The following is a 19,192-nucleotide window of genomic DNA, read 5'->3' as shown; positions in this document are numbered from 1 at the left end:
ACATAGTTGTGCTGCTGCCACAGCAAACACTAGATTACAATTTGAACTAGGACAGTGCTGACCTTGCAAACTGACAGTGTTGATCTTGCAAACTACTGGTTGCAATACTATGTATTTCATCACAGAATGGTCAAATGCTGGAGAAAGTTTTATATTTTGAGGCTGCTAATGAGACTATCAAACGTATTTTGGCTGTAAAAGTTGGTGTACCAGAAGAGAATGACAAACGCTGATTTCATTACTAGACTTGCAGTTGAAGTAACTGACAATGCTGCATAACAACTTACAGGTACAGCTGTAAGTAGTAGAACTTTATTTAGATTAGCATAATGGCATTTTCTGTAGCATATACGACTCACAGCTAAGAAGTATGGAGTCTACAAATGTTACGTATGTATCTACATTTGCAAGAAAGAAGTTTAAAAAGCTTCTTGCAGTTTTCTGTTTTGTTTTCCAATAATCCCATTTTTCAAATTTTTAAAAACGTGTCAAATTATCCTCAAAGCCAATTTATTACTACATATTATTTTAACAGATATCAAAAATAGAAAAAAGAAGAGCTAACTTGGGGGGGGGGGGGGGGGGGGGGGGATTTAGTCAACAAGCGCACAGAGATTTCTTACTACTGCTCTGAACATACAGCAAATATGAGTTTTCTTTCCCGGCTTACACATGACAGCTATGGCAATAAAAGTTGAATATCTATCCAGGCCTCTTTGGTCTTTCTGTGTGGCTTTCTACTACTCTGCATTTCATAAAGGGGAATGAATGTGTCTGATATTGGGCAACATGTGCAGAAAGCATGGGATACTAACAGCAAAGATTTGTATCACCAATGTGCCCAAAGGGCACAAGAGATTGAGAAAAATGTTGTCCAAGTTGTGGAGAAGTATCCCCTGCTGATGTGTCTAAATGCTAGGATGAAGAAATAATGTAAGCGTCTGCTCACAGTGACCTGTTGGTGAGATTAATAAATTTTTCTGAAAGCTTATTTCATCTACAGTTCATTTAATTTAAAACTGACCCACTTACGTCAATTTTAACTTCCTTTAATACTTTTTTCCCTGCACTAAATAACATATGCTTGTCTTTAACAGTGTACATGAGAAATAACTTAATTCTCCAGTACACTGTTCATCCAAAAAGTTTGAATAAGCCCTCACGAAAGGTCCACTAAGTCTTCAGATTGGGTAGTGCCACAGTACAGACTCCAAATGGGATACGGATACTGGGGTAAGGAATGAGGCAAACAGAACAAATAAGTGCTATGACTATCATGAGTTATCAATTTACATCTCACATTAAGTCAATACAAAAAGTGACGCTGTAGTACGATTATTAGGTAAATCTACACAAATGCCAGACCTGACATTTTCCCACAGAATGTATTTGTCTGAACTGTGGAATTTATCCAGATGCATTGTTAACCCTGCTGAACATAAACAACAGCTGGAGAGCTGAGGGGGGAATCAAACATTATAAAGTGCTTGTGATATGCACGAAAAACCTTGCAGAAACTTGTAGATGTTAATGAGCTTATCACAAGCTTTTAGAGCTTTAAGATAACCATAAAAAACTGTTCAAGGCTCTCAGCCAAATACGGATTTCACGAGAAGTACTATGGTACGCCTAGTTAAAAAGTGCAATATTATGATAATGAAGGGTCAGAATTTGTTCAGCAGTTTCTCAGTTTGTTACATCCCACACCCGATTGTTCTAAATCAGAATTTGCTACTCCATATGTACTTATGAATCCAAGAAAATTATGCAAAAAGCTACACAAGTTTTAAAAATGATGACAAATAGTGAGGATTATATAAAATGGCTAATAGTAAATTTCGTTTACTCTATGATCTCTGTATAGTTTTTAGCCAAGAGAAATTTATCATATTCCTCTATAGTACATAACGGGGATTTGGATTAACGACTCCTTACTTTTCTTTCTTATTATATAACCAAACGTATTACAGTCAATACTTTCATACTGTTTAGACTTTAACTCTGTCCAAAGCATAAAGTGGCACTTACCCCGAGAATTTATCCACAGCGTGTAGTAACCAACCTAAGTGCAGTTATGACACAGTCTCAAAGCAATACCCCTAGTAATGTTTTAAATTTTCTGTGATGCATTCCATTTGCATGAACAGCAGTTATAGTGAAGTGAGGTGTTAGATGATATGATACTTCATAGAAAATTACAAACGTTTTCTAAGTAACTGTTCAACTAGTTTTGTTACAACTGTTCCTCGTGAATCCAATATAATAAAATTTTATTACTGAGAGAAAAATGTTCATAAATTGAAGTGTGCAATAGAGAAACTTGAGTTCTACACGAAACAATACAAAGCCATATACGACGAAAACTGAGTGTAAAATCAAAGGCGTACAAGAATCACCAGTTGGAGTCTATAAATCTCATTTTAGTTTATTGGGATCACCAGCACTACCCCGAGAAAATGAACACCACCTACACAAAATAGTGGCTCCCACTGTCATTTTAAAAAATGGCGGTTCGAGTGCAAATTGGTAACTTCAGCAAAAAATGTGATACAGCTGAAAAAAGTAAAACTTTACAGTGAAAGAGGAGATAACTGCAAAAAAGAAGCCTCCATGGGCAAAATATACTAATAAATGTACATTAATACACCACAGTGACCTTTTTGCCATGCACAAATGTATACATTAAAAAACTGATATATAAAGCTATAGCCATATTCTATCTGTTTCCTGTCCAACCTCTCCATATGGAAGCAATACTTGCTGCTGCACTGGTAACTAAACCACCAGCCATACTTGTAGCTTGTTGAGTGCTGGTCAGAGCTTGCTGCGACCCTAAGCTCATTGGGCCAGGAGAACTTTCTGGACATGAAACATGGGGCACCTGCCAAATAACAAAAACTAAATAAGAGAACAGACTAAAACTTATATTCATCAATGGGAAGCACAGCAGTAAAAACTAGATCAAAGGCATTATCTCTACCACATAAAAAATTTCACTTGGTAAGAACATGTTGAATCGTATCTTTAATATAATTTGATTCTTTGCTAAATTTATGATCATTCTAATTCACAACAACTTTCTATGCAGGACACAGCTCAAGGATTTATAACAACTAATCTAATACAAAAATACCGCTACCACATTCAGCTGTACAAAATGTTTGCCACTTAAGTATTCCTACAAGAATACAAATTTATGGTAACATTTTTTTAAAATGAAAGTAATACATTTCACATTTGTAATGTCGACTGGATTTTTTTAACACACACACACACACACACACACACACACACACACACACACACACACACTTTTTTATGTCAAAATGAATTTTATTGCTTTCTCAAATTTACTTTCACATATGCCATGTGTCGCTGCTAGTATTATCTTACTCTGTGTGAAAGCTACTTGCTAGAACACAGATACTACTTCTGAAAGTCTCACTTTAACAGTTCACTTTCTGGCTGCATTCCACTTTCCATCAACCCCCCCTCCTCCCCCCTCAAAAGTTCCAACATTGTCAACCTTCTGCTGTTTCCGCCTCTCCCTGACGTACAGACTGAATATGTTAACTACCACTTCAACAGCTTGTCTCCACTTAAAATCCTGTACCTTTTCGAATCAATTAATGTTGCACAAATACAAGTAGATAAAACTCAAAGGCATTGTACAACGAGTGTTAAAAAAGCCTGTCTGAGAAAAAGTTGTAAGGGATGGAAAAGATCCACCATGGTTCAAGGGCAGCATTAGAAAGCTGCTGCAAAAGCAAAGAGAGCTTCACCTCCAAAATAAGCGATGTCAATGCCTGGTAAACAAACAGAAGTGGAACAAAGGCAAAATGTGTGCAACATGTAGGAGCATTCAATGAACTTAAAAGTAATTTTTTCCCAAATGATGTGACGAAGTGCAAAGAAGTTTTGGTCTTGCATAGAGACAGTATGTGGATCGAAATCATCCATCCAATTGCTCAGCGACCACACCGGCACTGAAATGACAAATGACAGAGAGAAGATCAAAATGTTGAATTTGGTCTTATGAAATTGTTTCTAATAGCGATGATAACAACAACAACAACAACAACAATAATAATAATAATAATAATAATAATGTGACATTAGTAACAATAATGATAGTGGCAGATATAAGAATAATTTATAGGTCTGCAAAATAGACGTTTACTGATACAGCAAGTTCTGGGAAAAGGAAATTTAAGAAGACTACAATGGCTTAGAGTATGGGGAAATGACGAAGATTTGGGTGGAAGAGGAGTGTAGAAGGGTAATGAGTGTGTGCACAGACAATGGTAATCTTATTGTTGTTTTAGAAGATATGTCACATTATCTGTCTTCTGGAGCTGGAAATGTTATTTTGTTCTCTAATACAATGTGGTAGGTTGTTCTGGACTCAGGTTCCTGCCACTGAGGACTCCAAGAACGTGGTTAAATGGTAGAGTTGGACTGAGAGGATTTTATTCTGATGGGAATGGGTGTTTCTGCAGTGTTGTTCAGACAGGAGCATTGAGAAACAAAACTTCCTAGCAGATTAAAACTGTCATCTGCCAGGAAGTTTCATATCAGCGTACACTCCGCTACAGAGTGAAAACCTCATTCTGGAAACATCCCCTAGGCTGTGGCTAAGCCATTTCCCCGCAATATCCTCTCTCTCCAGAAGTGCTAGTTCTGCAAGGTTTGCACGAGAGTGAAGTTTGGATGGTAGGAGATGAGATACTGGCATAATTAAAGCTGTGAGGATGGGGCATAAGTCATGCTTGGGTAGCTCAGATGGTAGAGCCCTTACCCACGAAAGGCAAAGGTCCCGAGTTCGAGTCTCGGTCCACCACAGTTTTAATCTGCCAGGAAGTTTCATATCAGCGCACACTCTGCTGCAGAGTGAAAATCTCATTCTAGGAGCATTAAGGTTGAGGAGAGGTATGAGGGACCGTGCTCGTTGTTCAGACAATAGACAGATGTTACAGAAATTTTTGCGAGTGTCCACACACAGCCAGGGTAGCTGTGCATATGATGGTGAAATGTATTCAAGGAGCTGAAATTCACAGATATAATGAACACAGGCATTCATAATCTGTCCCTGGTGCCATGAGCTTCCCTGACAATGGCTTTGAAGGATAACATGGCTGAAATCAATGACTGGAACTAAGTGTTTGTACAATATTCTTATTTTTGTAGAGAATGGAAAAATATGGATGCCTTTTTGCACTTTACAATTGTGTGTTCAGTACAGTTTAGATTTTCATCTATAATTACTCCTGGACTCTTTGCTGAATGAGGGAAGTTGATATTTATCCTGTTTAGGGTTAACAATGGTATGGATTCCCAGTATTTCAGGCCAATGAGATGAATGACCAACCAGTATCGATTGGGTTTTGGATAGGTTAAGCTCCAATTCTATACCTTATGCCCATTTAGACAGTGATACTGTGCACAGGTGATACTGAGATGCTTGATAGCGGTCTTCCGGTTTATTGGTTTCACACTAAGATACCACACTTAGATTCAACTGGAGGTCATCAGCCTACATGTGGTATTTACAGTATGACAAAACTGATGACACATCATTGACATTCAACGAAAAGAGTATATGCCTTAACACCTTACCCACAGATGCCCGATACTACCTGCCTCTACAGTAACTTTATGGTGCCAGGCAAGATGCATTGCTGGTTAGACATCAGATATGAGAGAAACAATTGCACTCCACTTGGCGAGAATTTTAGTCTGCTAAATTTGGTAAGTAAAATGTCATAGCCAATGGTGTCAAAGGTTTTCTGAAGTCTAAGAAGTACATGATAGCTGCCTCTTGTGTGTACACAGCAAGATTGACGTCATCTGTTCCCTTTATTAAGGTAGATGTTGTGCTGTGATGTTTACGAAGTCTGATGGGTTGTTTATAGTTAGGTAGTTTGTTGACTGGTCGTGGACTACATACTCTAAGGCCTTGGGGTAATGCAGGAATAATGGAAATAGGTCAGTAATCAGTGGGTGCTATGACCGTGTTCCTTTTTAGGTAATCATTTAACTAGTCCCTGTCACCAGGCCACAGGGAAAACATTTGTGGTTAAGGAGTGGTTGAAGATATCTGTTTTAGCGGGCCGTAGTGGGTCAATAATAAGCATCACCTGGATTGTGATGCCATTGTGTCCACCAGATGCTTATCGAAGTTTGATGTCTTCAATTAGGAATGTCTCTCTCGCTAGCAAGTACACTAATCTAGATCTTGTTGTCTTTGAGAGACCTAGTGCTCTTTTAGATAATTCAATTATACCTTTTCTAGCGTTTCTAGATTTTTTTCTGTCAGGTGGTCCCATATGACCTCGATCCCATAGGCCAGGATTGGGAAGATTTCTGCATTGAATAATTTCATGGTCGTTTCTAGACTGAGTAGGCAGATGTTTTTGATGTCCTGTACTGCTATCATTGCTTGGGCTGCACGTTCTTTTGTATGTTTTGTGAAGCATTTGGCTGTTGGTTGCAATGTCACCCCTAGGTATTTAAAGTCTGATAAGATTTAATTTTTTGTCCTCTGATGTTGATTTCCGCATTCTTGGGTGTTTTGCCTCCTTTTCTGAAAATCACCATTTCTGTCTGTTATGTATATGTGTAGTTTGTGTACATCTTCATTTTCTCCAATTCGCAGTACTTTATCAGTGGCAAGAATGTACACTGTACCATTTGTCTATCTTCTCAATGATTTTCTGCAGCTTCTGTGTATCTGTTGAACCTACGGCTATGTCATCAGCGTATGTACAGCAAAGGGCTCATTGGGTCACCCTGTAAGAATCCGTTCGATTGCAGAATGAGGTTCGAAAAAGAGAGGTTGACTGATATTGTGATTAAGTTGTATTCGAGGATTGACTTTATTATTCTTGCCCATACGTTATATTCTCCCATCGTGTTTTCCAGTTTTCGGACTATGAGATCTGTTTCCAGTAGGTCAAAGGCTTTGGCAAAGTCTATGAACACTGTGTAGAACATTTGTTTCTTTTGTAGCACTTCATCGATGTTGTTTAGAAGAAGCCTGACTGCCGTAAGTGTTGATCTTCCAGATCTGAAGCCCATTTGTCATTCTGGGAGATGACTGTCCACAAAGGCTTTGATTTTTTGTGTAATTATTTTTGAAAACTCTTGACTGAGTATTTTCCAGGGCTATGCCTCTGTACTTGTTTGGGTCCGTTGGGTCTCCTCTACTTTTGTAAAGAACTTTTATTGTCGAGTGTCTCCATTGGGTCGCAATTCTTCCAAGTTCCAGGCATTTGTTGAAAAGTTTTATCCATACATGTTGGAGGGGCTCTTTTGCATCTTTTATATGTTCATTATATATATTATCAGATCCCAATGCTTTCTTATTCTTCAGTGCTTTTATTACTTCTTTTACATCTTCTTCATTTAGAGGTTCCCATACATTGTCTTTTTCCTTAGTTTGATGATGTTTCTCTTTCTACGGGGGTGTTTTGATTCCTTGTTTATTCAGTATCTTACTGAAGTGGTCTTCCCATTCCTTCATGTCTATATTGGTGTATGAGCCAGTTTTCTTGGTCTTGCTGCTATGTATGGGTCTTTCTCTGCTTCGTCCACTTTTCTTTTTGCCTCTCTTTCTATGTATTCTTTTTTCTTCTCTTCTATTAATTTTTTGTAGATTCTCCTCTCTTCTGCGTACAGTTTGTATGTTTCCTCGTTGTGCTGGTTTCTTATTGTGTGGAGCGTTCTTAGGTCAGTGTTCCTTTTGCTGTCCTTGGTTTCGGGTTTGTTTGTATCACTGAATTTTTTAGGAGGTCTTCTAATTTGTCTGTTGCTTTTTCAAAGTCTCCTTCCTCTATTAAAGTTTCTATTCGTGTTACCGTATTTACTCGAATCTAAGCAGCACTTTTTTTTCCGGTTTTTGTAATCCAAAAAACCGCTTGCGGCTTAGAATCGAGTGCAAAGCAAGCGGAAGTTCTGAAAAATGTTGATAGGTGCCGCCACAAATAACTTCTGCCGTAGGGAATATATGTAGCGCTACACAGGCATGCTTTGTAGGCACAGAGATAAATACTGGCGCCAAAACCTATGCGTCATAAGGTGGAAGACGAGCCTTTTTTTCTCCGCCCCGAGTTTCGACCACTGCATTTTCATACATTATCCAACGAAGTTAATACAAATTCCGTATTGTTCATCATCAAATGTAGCAGAATTTCAATGTACTACGAAAATCCGACTGGCAAGATTAGGGATGTTTGTCAATATGGCCAACTCTACGTTCTGAATTTTTTCCTACCTGTGAGAAGAGACAGTTGCTAATAAGACCCTGATGAAATGTGAATCACATGCAGGATTCTCTTCACCATAAGAATAATACGAATATAAACATTTTGCCATGTATTCTTTCGTGTTTTCTATCTCGTTTAAATCCTGTCTGCCCAATAAACTACGAAACTAGAGTGAGACAACAGCAAACGCGGAAGAATATACGTATTGTGTCATGTTTATATTCGTATTATTCTTGTGCCTAATAGTGATAAGGTCAGAAATGAAGCACGGCAACTGACTAGATTTTTAAATCTAAGATGACTAATTGCTGTGCAGAATCTGATGTACTAAAGAAGCGGCCGCAAAGATTTTCAAACGGAGAAAAATTTTCGCCTAACTCTCGTTCAGAACATGTTCTATCATACGCAGTCTATTATTTTGTTCTTGTTGATCGTTATCAAAGAAAGCAGCAGTGTATTGTTTCGCTAATGAGACGATTCCTCTCTCTCTCTCTTTTTTTTTTTAATTGTAACCGGCTGTAGCGCGCACAAAAGCTAGCCATGCCGCAAGCGGCGACAGGCCGTAAACACGCACTATCAGAATGCGACAAACAATGCATGACGCAGTACAGTAATGAATTTTCTGCTTAGAGTAACGTAAACACCTATAACAAAGAAAACGGCACTTATCAGTTCAAAGCAAAATAAGCAGTCGATTCAAACCAGACGAAGCACGTGAAAAAGGATGGGTACCCGTATAAATACAGACGGAGCGCCTGACGCATAGCAATGGCTACCTGGTAAAGCTTAACTGCTAAGCTTACGACTCGAACCAAACCACTATAGCTGTATCGTCTTTCATTCGAACTAAATTGTGTCTCATATTACAATGGGCCAACTTTGTTTCGATTTGGAGGTGCGGCCTAAAACTTTTCTCTCCCCTTGAATTTCGAGTCTCAAATTTCAGGTGCGGTTTAGATTCGGGAATTTTTTTTTCCCCCTTTATTTCGAGTCTCATTTTCCAGGTGCGGCTTAGATTCGAGTGCGCCTTAGATTCGAGTAAATACAGTATTTGTTCTTGCTGGTTTGTTAATTTTTCTTTATCTATTTTTCTTTGTGCGATCTGGCAGGTCTTTCTTGCTGGCGGTGACATGACTTTATTTATTTTTATCTTCATTGGAATATGCTTTCGTATAGGACTGATGAAGTCATGCCATACTGGTTGAATACTTCCTTTTATTTCTCCTCTTGTTAATGCGATATCAACGGTACTTTTCCCACAGTGGCATATATATGTAGGTATCTGTCTATCATTCAGTAGGGTGAAACCATCTTGTTCTAGGGTTTCAATGACTAGTCTGGTTTTATAATTCTCAGTGTCCACTCTGCAGTTGAGATCGCCTGCAATAATGGTGGGTTTGCTGTTGTATTGTTTGATGAATGTGACTATTTCATCAATTATTTCTACAGCACTTGTGTGCGGTTTAAAATAGGCTGCAATTATATTTATGTTTGCTGCTTCTACTAGCATACTATTTTCTTGTTTTATGATTTTTTTTGGTGGGCGTCATTTAGGGCTTCAGTAGGATAGATATTCCTCCCATGGGTTGTCCTCTTTCTCCCTTCTTTGGCATTAGGTGATAATTGTAGAAATCTTCATGTGGTGGTGGTGGTGGTGGTGGTGGTGAGAGTGTAACGTCCCGTCGACAACGAGGTCATTAGAGACGGAGCGCAAGCTCAGGTCAGGGAAGGATTGGGAAGGAAATCGGCCATGCCCTTTCAAAGGAACCATCCCGGCATTCGCCTGAAACGATTTTAGGGAAACCACGGAAAACCTAAATCAGGATGGCCGGAGACGGGATTGAACCGTCGTCCTTCCGAATGCGAGTCCAGTGTGCTAACCACTGCGAATCTTCATGTTGCCAGTTGTCTATCAGGAAGGTTTCTGTTAGAACTGCAAGATATGAGTTTTGCAGAATGTCTGCTGGTGTTAGGCTAAGGGCACTTTTTATTCTCTCTGTATTCCACAAGACTGCTTTTATTTCTTGCTCTTCTGGTTTGCTTCTTAGTTTAGTTAAGCTCTGCTTCCACTTCCATTGAGCATCTTGGGAAACAAAATCAATGTACTTTTATGTTTTCAGGCCAGAATTCTGGTTCTTGTGTGATTTGTAGATTTTCAAACAGAATGTCTACATTGAAAGCTTTTTCTCGCCCACTGTGCACAGTTCTTCATATTCTAGCTGTCCCAGTACTCTGTTCTTGTTAAGGTATTTCACTACTGTATCAGTTGTGGTGGTTCTCTTTAAGTTACTGATATATAGCGACGGTGTTGTTTCTGCTGCTTGCATTTCTTCAATTTTTTTCTACCCATTATGGTTTTCTTTTTACTCTGGTTTCTTCTATACCAGTTCCTCCCTATCATAGTACTCAAAGTTGGTTCCTCTAGTTCATTAACCTGATTTTGGGTTATATTATGTTGCTCATGTGCATTGATTTGGGCTGAATTTGTTGCTGGAGCAGAGGATTTCTGTATATTGTCGTTATGTTGTTTCCATCAGTTTTGGTTTTCTCTGGTTCTAGGTGACTTTCCTTTTCTAGAGTTTTCTTTATTTGCTCCTGTATTAATATCCCTAGTCGGTTTTTCAGGAAATCAGTTATCTCCTCCACTTTAGGCCTCAGTTCTCCCATTTCCTTATTATTTTCGTCTTTTTTTGCTTTTTCCAGAGAGCTACCCACCCCGATGTCTCTGCTGAAGTTCTTCTCAGATCCTGTAGGTGTCTCTTCCGTCTGCCTCTGTCCGCTATGTGCTGTTTCCTGTGTTTCCCCAACAGATGTCGCTAGGTGCCCAGCAGTCCTCTGTCCACTATGTGCTGTTTCCAGTGTTTCTCCGATAGATGTTGCTAGTTGTCTGGCAGTGCAGCTCTCTTCTTCCTCGCTCGTCTCCTCTTGTTGGATGTTCCTAACCTCTCTCGTAGAATTCTACTCTCCTCCTACTTTGCTTTTGTTTTGTTTTTCAAAGATTTTAAGCATTTTATTATTTTACTCACTGCCTCTAGTAATTCGTTCTTTGTTTTCCTTCTTCATATATCCTCCTTCTTCTGCCACTTTTCCGTTCATCATAAGAGCTTTCTAAATATGTTGCACTGCGCTGTCCACCATCTTAAAATCTTCAGGTAAGAGTATATCGTCTCCAATAGGATCACAAAAGCAAAGCACTGCAATTCATATTTTCGTATCACTCTGCCTTCGTATTTTCTTTATTTGTGTTTGCTAATGTGGCTTATTGTGACGGTACGAGATTTTCCAGATTTTTTGCAGCCAAAGTTTGGAAAGAAATACTTTTGTTGAGTGGAAGTAAAATCACGTACTAATTTTGAATATAAATGAACAAGCTATATTAGTATTTATTTTCATTTTTGTTATCCAATATAATCATTATAAAGTTTAATTAAATAAAAGTTTGTTATTTGTTACACAGAAGGTCTCCTGTAATAAGATACTTACCATCTATTATACGTTGCATTTAAAAGCACAATAAAAGCCTTTAAAGATGGGAATTGCCAAGTCCAGGATTTTAGTAAAAATTACATTATTCTTCCGGTAAGAAGAATATTTAACACAAAGGGGGTTAGTGGACTACTCCGACTTACAAGGTTTCTTACGAGTATAACGAGTATATTTAACTATTTTCTTGGGGAAGCAGTTTTCAAATGCATTTACAAAAATGTCATGAAATAAATTATATTTTAAATTGGCATCAGGTTCACGGTACACCTCATCCCAGTCTAACTGCTGTAGGCTTTCCCTGAAATTTGCAATTGTTAAATCGTTGACTGAACGTACTACTTTGGAATACTAAACAGTCCTCCAAAGTAGTACGTTCAGTCAACGATTTAACAATTGCAAATTTCAGGAAAAGCCTACAGCAGTTAGACTGGGATGAGGTGTACCGTGAACCTGATGCCAATTTAAAATATAATTTATTTCATGACATTTTTGAAAATGCATTTGAAAACTGCTTCCCCAAGAAAATAGTTAAATATACTCGTAAGAAACCTTGTAACAAACCATGGCTTACTAAGGGTATAAAAATATCTTGTAACCGGAAAAGGGAAATGTATCTGACAGCAAGAAAGAGTAGTGACCCAGAAACTAGTGACCCAGAAACTATCAAACATTATAAAAACTACTGTGTTATATTAAGAAAAGTTATTAAAAAATCCAGGAGTATGTGTATCATGTCTGAAATCAGCAACTCTGATAATAAAATTAAAACAATTTGGAATATTGTTAAACGAGAAACAGGTCAACCAAGAGCAGAGGAAGACAGTATTACCATCAAATTGAATGAAAACTTTACGAACAAAAAGTCAGAAGTTGAAAATATTTTTAATAATCATTTTCTAAATGTTGTGGATATAGTAGGATCCAGGTGTTCATTAGAAGATGCTAGGCTGTTAATGGAAGAGGCCATACCTATGCAATTTGATACAATTGAAATCTCACCCACTTCTCCCTCTGAAATTAGGAAAATAATAAACTTGCTTAAAAGCAAAAACTCACATGGAATTGATGGCATTTCCAGCAAAATACTAAAAGCTTGTTCTCAACAGATAAGTAAGATTCTCAGCCACCTGTGTAATAGCTCTCTGGAACAGGACATTTTCCCTGATAGACTGAATATGCTATTGTTATACCTTTGCATAAAAAGGGGGATAGATCTGATGTCAACAATTACCGTCCGATCTCCCTTCTAACAGCTTTATCCAAAATTTTTGAGAAAGTGATGTATTCAAGAGTAGCTTCACAAATCTGTAAAAATGAAGTACTAACAAAATGTCAGTTTGGTTTCCAGAAAGGTTTTTCAACAGAAAATGCCATATATGCTTTCACCAGTCAAATTTTGAATGATATGAATAACCGAACACCACCCATTGGGATTTTTTGTGATCCCTCAAAGACTTTTGATTGTGTAAATCATGAAATTCTGCTAGACAAGCTCAAGTATTGTGGCATGAGTGGGACAGTGCACAAATGGTTTAATTCGTACCTAAATGGAAGAGTGCAGAAAGTTGAAATAAGTAGTTCTCATAACATGCAAAGATCAGCACATTCCTCAAACTGGGGAACTATCAAGAATGGGGTTCCACAAGGGTCAGTCTTGGGTCCTTTGTTGTTCTTAATATATATTAATGACTTGCCATTCTATAGTCATGAAGAGGCAAAGTTAGTTCTCTTTGCTGATGATACAAGTATAGTAATCACAACTGACAAACAAGAATTAACTGATGAAATTGTCAATACTGTCTTTCAGAAAATTACTAAGTGGTTCCTTGTAAACAGACTCTCACTGAATTTTGATAAGGCACAGTACATACAGTTCTGTACAGTGAATGGTATGACGCCATTAATAAATATAGACCTTAATCAGAAGCATATAGCTAAGGTAGAGTATTCCAAATTTTTAGGTGTGTCCATTGATGAGAGATTAAATTGGAAGAAACACATTGATGATCTGCTGAAACGTTTGAGTTCAGCTACTTATGCAATAAGGGTCATTGTAAATTTTGGTGATAAACATCTTAGTAAATTAGCTTACTACGCCTATTTTCACTCATTGCTTTCATATGGCATCATATTTTGGGGTAATTCATCACTGAGGAATAAAGTATTTATTGCACAAAAGCGTGTAATCAGAATAATAGCTGGAGCCCACCCAAGATCATCCTGCAGACATTTATTTAAGGATCTAGGGATATTCACAGTAGCTTCTCAGTATATATACTCTCTTATGAAATTTGTTATTAACAACCAAACCTAATTCAAAAGTAATAGCAGTGTGCATAACTACAATACTAGGAGAAAGGATGATCTTCACTATTCAAGATTAAATCTAACTTTGGCACAGAAAGGGGTGAATTATACTGCCACTAAAGTCTTTGGTCACTTACCAAATAGTATCAAAAGTTTGACAGATAACCAACAAGTATTTAAGAAGAAATTAAAAGAATTTCTGAATGACAACTCCTTCTACTCCATGGAGGAATGTTTAGATATAAATTAAGAAAAAAAGAAAAAGAAACAAACAAAAAATTATAAAAAAAATAAAAAACACAAAAAATAAAAAAAGTTGTTATATTAACTTAAGTATGTTGTTAAATTAACTTAATTATGTCATGTATTGGAAAATTCGACTCGTTCCACATCATTACGAAATATCGTATTCATGATCCATGGAACTTGTATTAATCTAATCTAATCTAATCTAATCAAGATCACAATGAGGTAACTTAAAATATAAATGAACCCTTGCACATGGCGACCCTTGTGTGAAACAAACTGGAAGACGATTAAGTAACATCGGTACATCAAACTGAAAATTGAGTAGTAAGATTTCATATAAATAAGAAAGACCTATGGTTCTTTCAATTTATCCAGGTCCCTTCTCCTTAAATTCCCACCTTTTTGCAGTTTCTTCAGTTTTCATCTACAGTTCATAACCAATATATTGTGGTCCGAATTCACATCTGCCCCTGGAAATGTCTTACGATTTAAAACCTGGTTCTTAAAAAAATCCTGGTTCCTAAATCTCTGTCTTACCATTATATAATCTATTTGAAATCTTCCAGGGTCTCCAGGCCTCTTCCATGCATACAACTTTCTTTCATGATTCTTAAACCAAGTGTTGGCTATGATTAAGTTATCCTCTGTGCAAAATTTGACCAGGTAGCTTCCTCTCTCATTCCTTACACCCATTCCATATTCTCCTATTACTTTTCCTTCTCTTCTTCTTCCTACTATCGAATTCCAATCCCCCATGACTATTAAATTTTTGTCTCCCTTCACTATCTGCATAATTTCTTTCATCACATCATACATTTCTTCAATCTCTCCATCATTTGTGGAGGTACTTGTCACATAAACTTTTACTACTGTGGCAGGAGTGGGCTTCATATCTATCTTGGCTGCAATAACGCGTTCACTATGCTGTTCGTAGTAGCTTATTCAAGCTCCTATTTTTTTTTATTCATCATTAAATCTACTCCCACATTACCCGTATTGAATTTAGTATTTATAACCCTATATTCACCTGACCAGAAGTCTTCCCTTTTAAAATTTTCTAACCTACCTGCCCAATTAAGGGATCTGACATTCCAACCTCCAATCCGTAGGAAGCCAGTTTTCTTTCTCCTGATAACGATGTCCTCTTTAGTAGTGCCTGCCCGGAGATCTTAATCAGGGACTATTTTACATCTGAAATATTTTACCCAAGAGGAAGCCATCATCATTTAACCATACAGTAAACGTGCATGCCCTTGGGAAAAATTACGGTTGTACTTTCCCCTTGCTTTCAGCTGTTCGCAATACCAGCAGAGCAAGGTCGTTTCGGTTAATGTTACAAGGCCAGATCAGTCAATCATCCAGACTGTCACCCCTGCAACTACTGAAAAGGCTGCTGCCCCTCTTCAGGAACCACACGTTTGTCTGGCCTCTCAACAGATATCCCTCCGTTGTGGTTACACCTACAGTACGGCTATCTGTAGAGAGTTTAAGAGAGAGCATTAGGGAACGATTGACGTGAACGGAGTAAAGAAATACAGTAGAAGAAGAATGGGTAGCTTTGAGGGACGAAATAGTGAAGGCAGCAGAGGATCAAGTTGGTAAAAAGACAAGGGCTAGTAGAAATCCTTGGGTAACAGAAGAGTGATTGAATTTAATTGATGAAAGGAGAAAATATAAAAATGCAGTAAATGAAGCAGGCAAACTGAATACACAAATGAGATCAACAAGAAGTGCTAAATGGCTAAGCAGGGATGGCTAGAGGACAAATGTAAGAATGTAGAGGCATGTAATACTAGGGGTAAGATAGATACTGCCTACAGGAAAATTAAGACGCCTTTGGAGAAAAGAGAACCACCTGTATGAATATCAAGAGTTAAGATGGAAAACCAGTTCTAAGAAAAGAAGGGAAAGCAGAGAAATGGAAAGAGTACACAGAGGGTCTATACAAGGGAGATGCACTTGAGGGCAATATTATGGAAATGGAAGAGGACATAGACGAAGATAAAATGGGAGATATGACACTGTGAGAAGAATTTGATAGGGCATTGAAAGACTTAACTCGAAACAAGGTCCCAGAAGTAGACAATATTCCACTAGAACTACTGATAGCCTTGGGAGAGCCAACTACAACAAAACTCTTCCATATGGTGAGCAAGACGCATGAGACAGGCAAAATACTTCACAGAAAATGTAATAATTCCAATCCCAAAGAAAGCAGGTGTTGACAGATGTGAAAATTACCAAACTATCAGTTTCATAAGACATGGCTGCAAAATACTAACACGAATTCTTTACAGACAAATTGAGAAACTGGTAGAAGCCGACCTTGGGTAGATCAGCTTGGATTCCATAGAAATGTTCGAACATGCGAGGCAATACTGACCCTATGACTTATCTTAGAAGATAGATTAAGGAAAGGCAAACCTATATTTCTAGGATTTGTCGACTTAGAGAAAGCTTTTGACAATGTTGACTGGAATAATCTCTTTCAAATTCTGAAGGTGGCACAGATCAAATACAGGGAGCAAAAGGCTATTTACAATTTGTACAGATACCAGACGGCAGTTATGAGAGTACAGGGGTGTGAAAGGAAAGCAGTCGTTGGGGAGGGAGTGAGACATGGTTGTACCATATCCCCAATGTAATTCAATCTGTATATTGAGCAAGCAGTAAAGGAAACAAACGACGAATTTGGAGTAGGAATTAAAATCCATGGTGAAGTAATAAAAACTTTGCGGTTTGCCGATAACATTTTAATTTTATTAGAGACAGCAAAGGACTTGGAAGAGCAGTTGAATGGATTGAACAGTGTCACGAGAGGAGGATATAAGATGAACATCAACAAAAGCAAAACGAGGATAATGGAGTGTGGTTGAATTAAATCAGGCGATGCTCAGGGAATTAGATTAGGAAATGAGACACTTAATGTAGTAAATGTGTTTCGCTATTTGGGAAGCAAAATAACTGATGATGGTCAAAATAGAAAGGATATGAAGAGAAATCTGTTAACATCAATTACAGATTTAAGTGTCAGGAAGTCTTTCCTGAAAGTATTTGCATGGATTGTAGCCATGTATGAAAGTGAAACATGGGCGATACATAGTTAAAAAACAAGAAGAGAATATAAGCTTTTGGAATGTCATGCTACAGAAAAATGCTGAATATTAGATGGGTAGATCACATAACTAATGAGGAGGTACTGAATAGAATTGGGGAGAAAAGGAATTTGTTGCACAACTTAACTGGAAGAAGGGATGAGTTGGTAGGACATGTTTTGTGGTATCAAGGTATCACCAATTTAGTACTGGAGGAAAGGATGGATGGTAAAAATCACAGAGGGAGTCAGGCATGAATACACTAAGCAGAGTCAGAAGGATGTAGGTTGCAGTAGTTACTGGGAGATGAAGAAGCTTGCACAGGATAGAGTATCATGGAGAGCAGCATCAAACCAGTCTCCGGACTGAAGACCACCACAACAAGAAGACCTGTGCATGAAAATTAATAGTGCTAAGACAAGAAGCCACTATTAAGCAGGTAATACGGAAACAGTCAAAATGTACATTCTGCTTTCCAGAAGCAATGATTTTAACAAAGTAACTCGTGTTGGTAACAGGCAATACTAACCAATACTAAAGTTGCTATTGAAGAGCCAATACAAAGAATTCTATGACACTGAAGCATTAAGAATAATTACAGCCAAAAGCACAGGAAGGGGACTTGAACAAATTAAACAATGTATTTGATTTTTAATTTTAATAATGAACAGCCACAGTTGCATCGTTTACCCAGAATTTACCTAGGTTTCAGTCGGGATAACCCAACCTTCTTCAGAATAACAATATCTATCGTTTGTCCATAGTGGACATTGTCAAGCTAAAACTACAAATCCATAAATTATCGTCAGACTGTAAAACTTACCTGGCACTACCTCGGCCCCACTTCATGACCGCAATGCGACAGTCTGACGATAATTTATGGATTTGTAGTTTTAGCTTGATGATGTCCACTATGGACGAACGATAGATATTGTTATTCTGAAGAATGTGGGTTTATCCCGACTGAAACCTAGGTAAACGACGCAACTGCGACTGTTGTTATTAAAATTAATATTTATACAGTTGCCGACAGGACCGCGAAATGTTGAAGATATTGGGTTTTTCCATATAATGGAATTTCAGTCGATGGAAGAATATAAATATAACATCACGATTAAAATTCAGTCAGTAAGCAACTAAAGAACCACAGAATAACACTACCCTGACTACATCTACCAATATATGGATAATCGGAGCACCCACAATGAATGGTCCTATGTGTTGTTCGGAGCACAGAAGTTCGGCACCTGTCTGTCAGGTCGCTGTTCTACAAACCACCACGAAACAGCATGCTGATATCAACAGCAGCAGATGACACCAAACAGCAATTATCTTTGCAACCATCCACGAGTCACAAAATGCCATGGGTCTTCTTTTAAAAGTGCAGTGGTGTGATCATGTGTATATAAAGACTAAAGTGAAATACTGGTGCAGTAATTTGGTTGCAACAACTTCTGTGAATACAGTTTCTTACTATCAGGTCACTGTGACATTCAAATGTTCTATTATTATGAGAACCTTACTATTACAAATAGTAAATAAAAAAACCATACCATTATAGTGAATATACCTACACCCATTCCCCACAATTAAGACACCTTACGTTATATATAGTTCAGTATAGCTACATTAAATGAGATAAATACAAATTTGTTTTAGTTTGGAAATAATACGATGGCATACATAGATAACAGCATTACTACGGAAGAGTTAATGCAATCCGTTTTACTATAGCTGGCTCAGTTGAATAAAACAGTTATGCATACAGATGACAAGTTCACACAAGTAGCA

The 19,192-nt window shown here is 37.7% G+C and overlaps 1 protein-coding gene across 1 annotated transcript in view; it reads right to left on the bottom strand.

Moving 5' to 3' along the window:
* Nucleotides 1–592: 592 nt before the first annotated feature.
* The window catches only part of LOC126482379 (beclin 1-associated autophagy-related key regulator), a 113,707-nt gene continuing 95,107 nt past the window's right edge, over nucleotides 593–19,192 (bottom strand). The window contains exon 9 of the mRNA XM_050106477.1: nucleotides 593–2,881. Within this exon, the coding sequence (XP_049962434.1) occupies nucleotides 2,717–2,881 (165 nt within the window). The 3' untranslated portion in view covers nucleotides 593–2,716. The remainder of the gene's footprint in view (nucleotides 2,882–19,192) is intronic.

The sequence above is a fragment of the Schistocerca serialis genome, chromosome 5 (assembly GCF_023864345.2).
Source record: "Schistocerca serialis cubense isolate TAMUIC-IGC-003099 chromosome 5, iqSchSeri2.2, whole genome shotgun sequence".
NCBI lineage: Eukaryota > Metazoa > Arthropoda > Insecta > Orthoptera > Acrididae > Schistocerca > Schistocerca serialis.
Note: the sequence above shows the minus strand (reverse complement) of the source record. Positions and strands in the feature narration are given on the sequence as shown.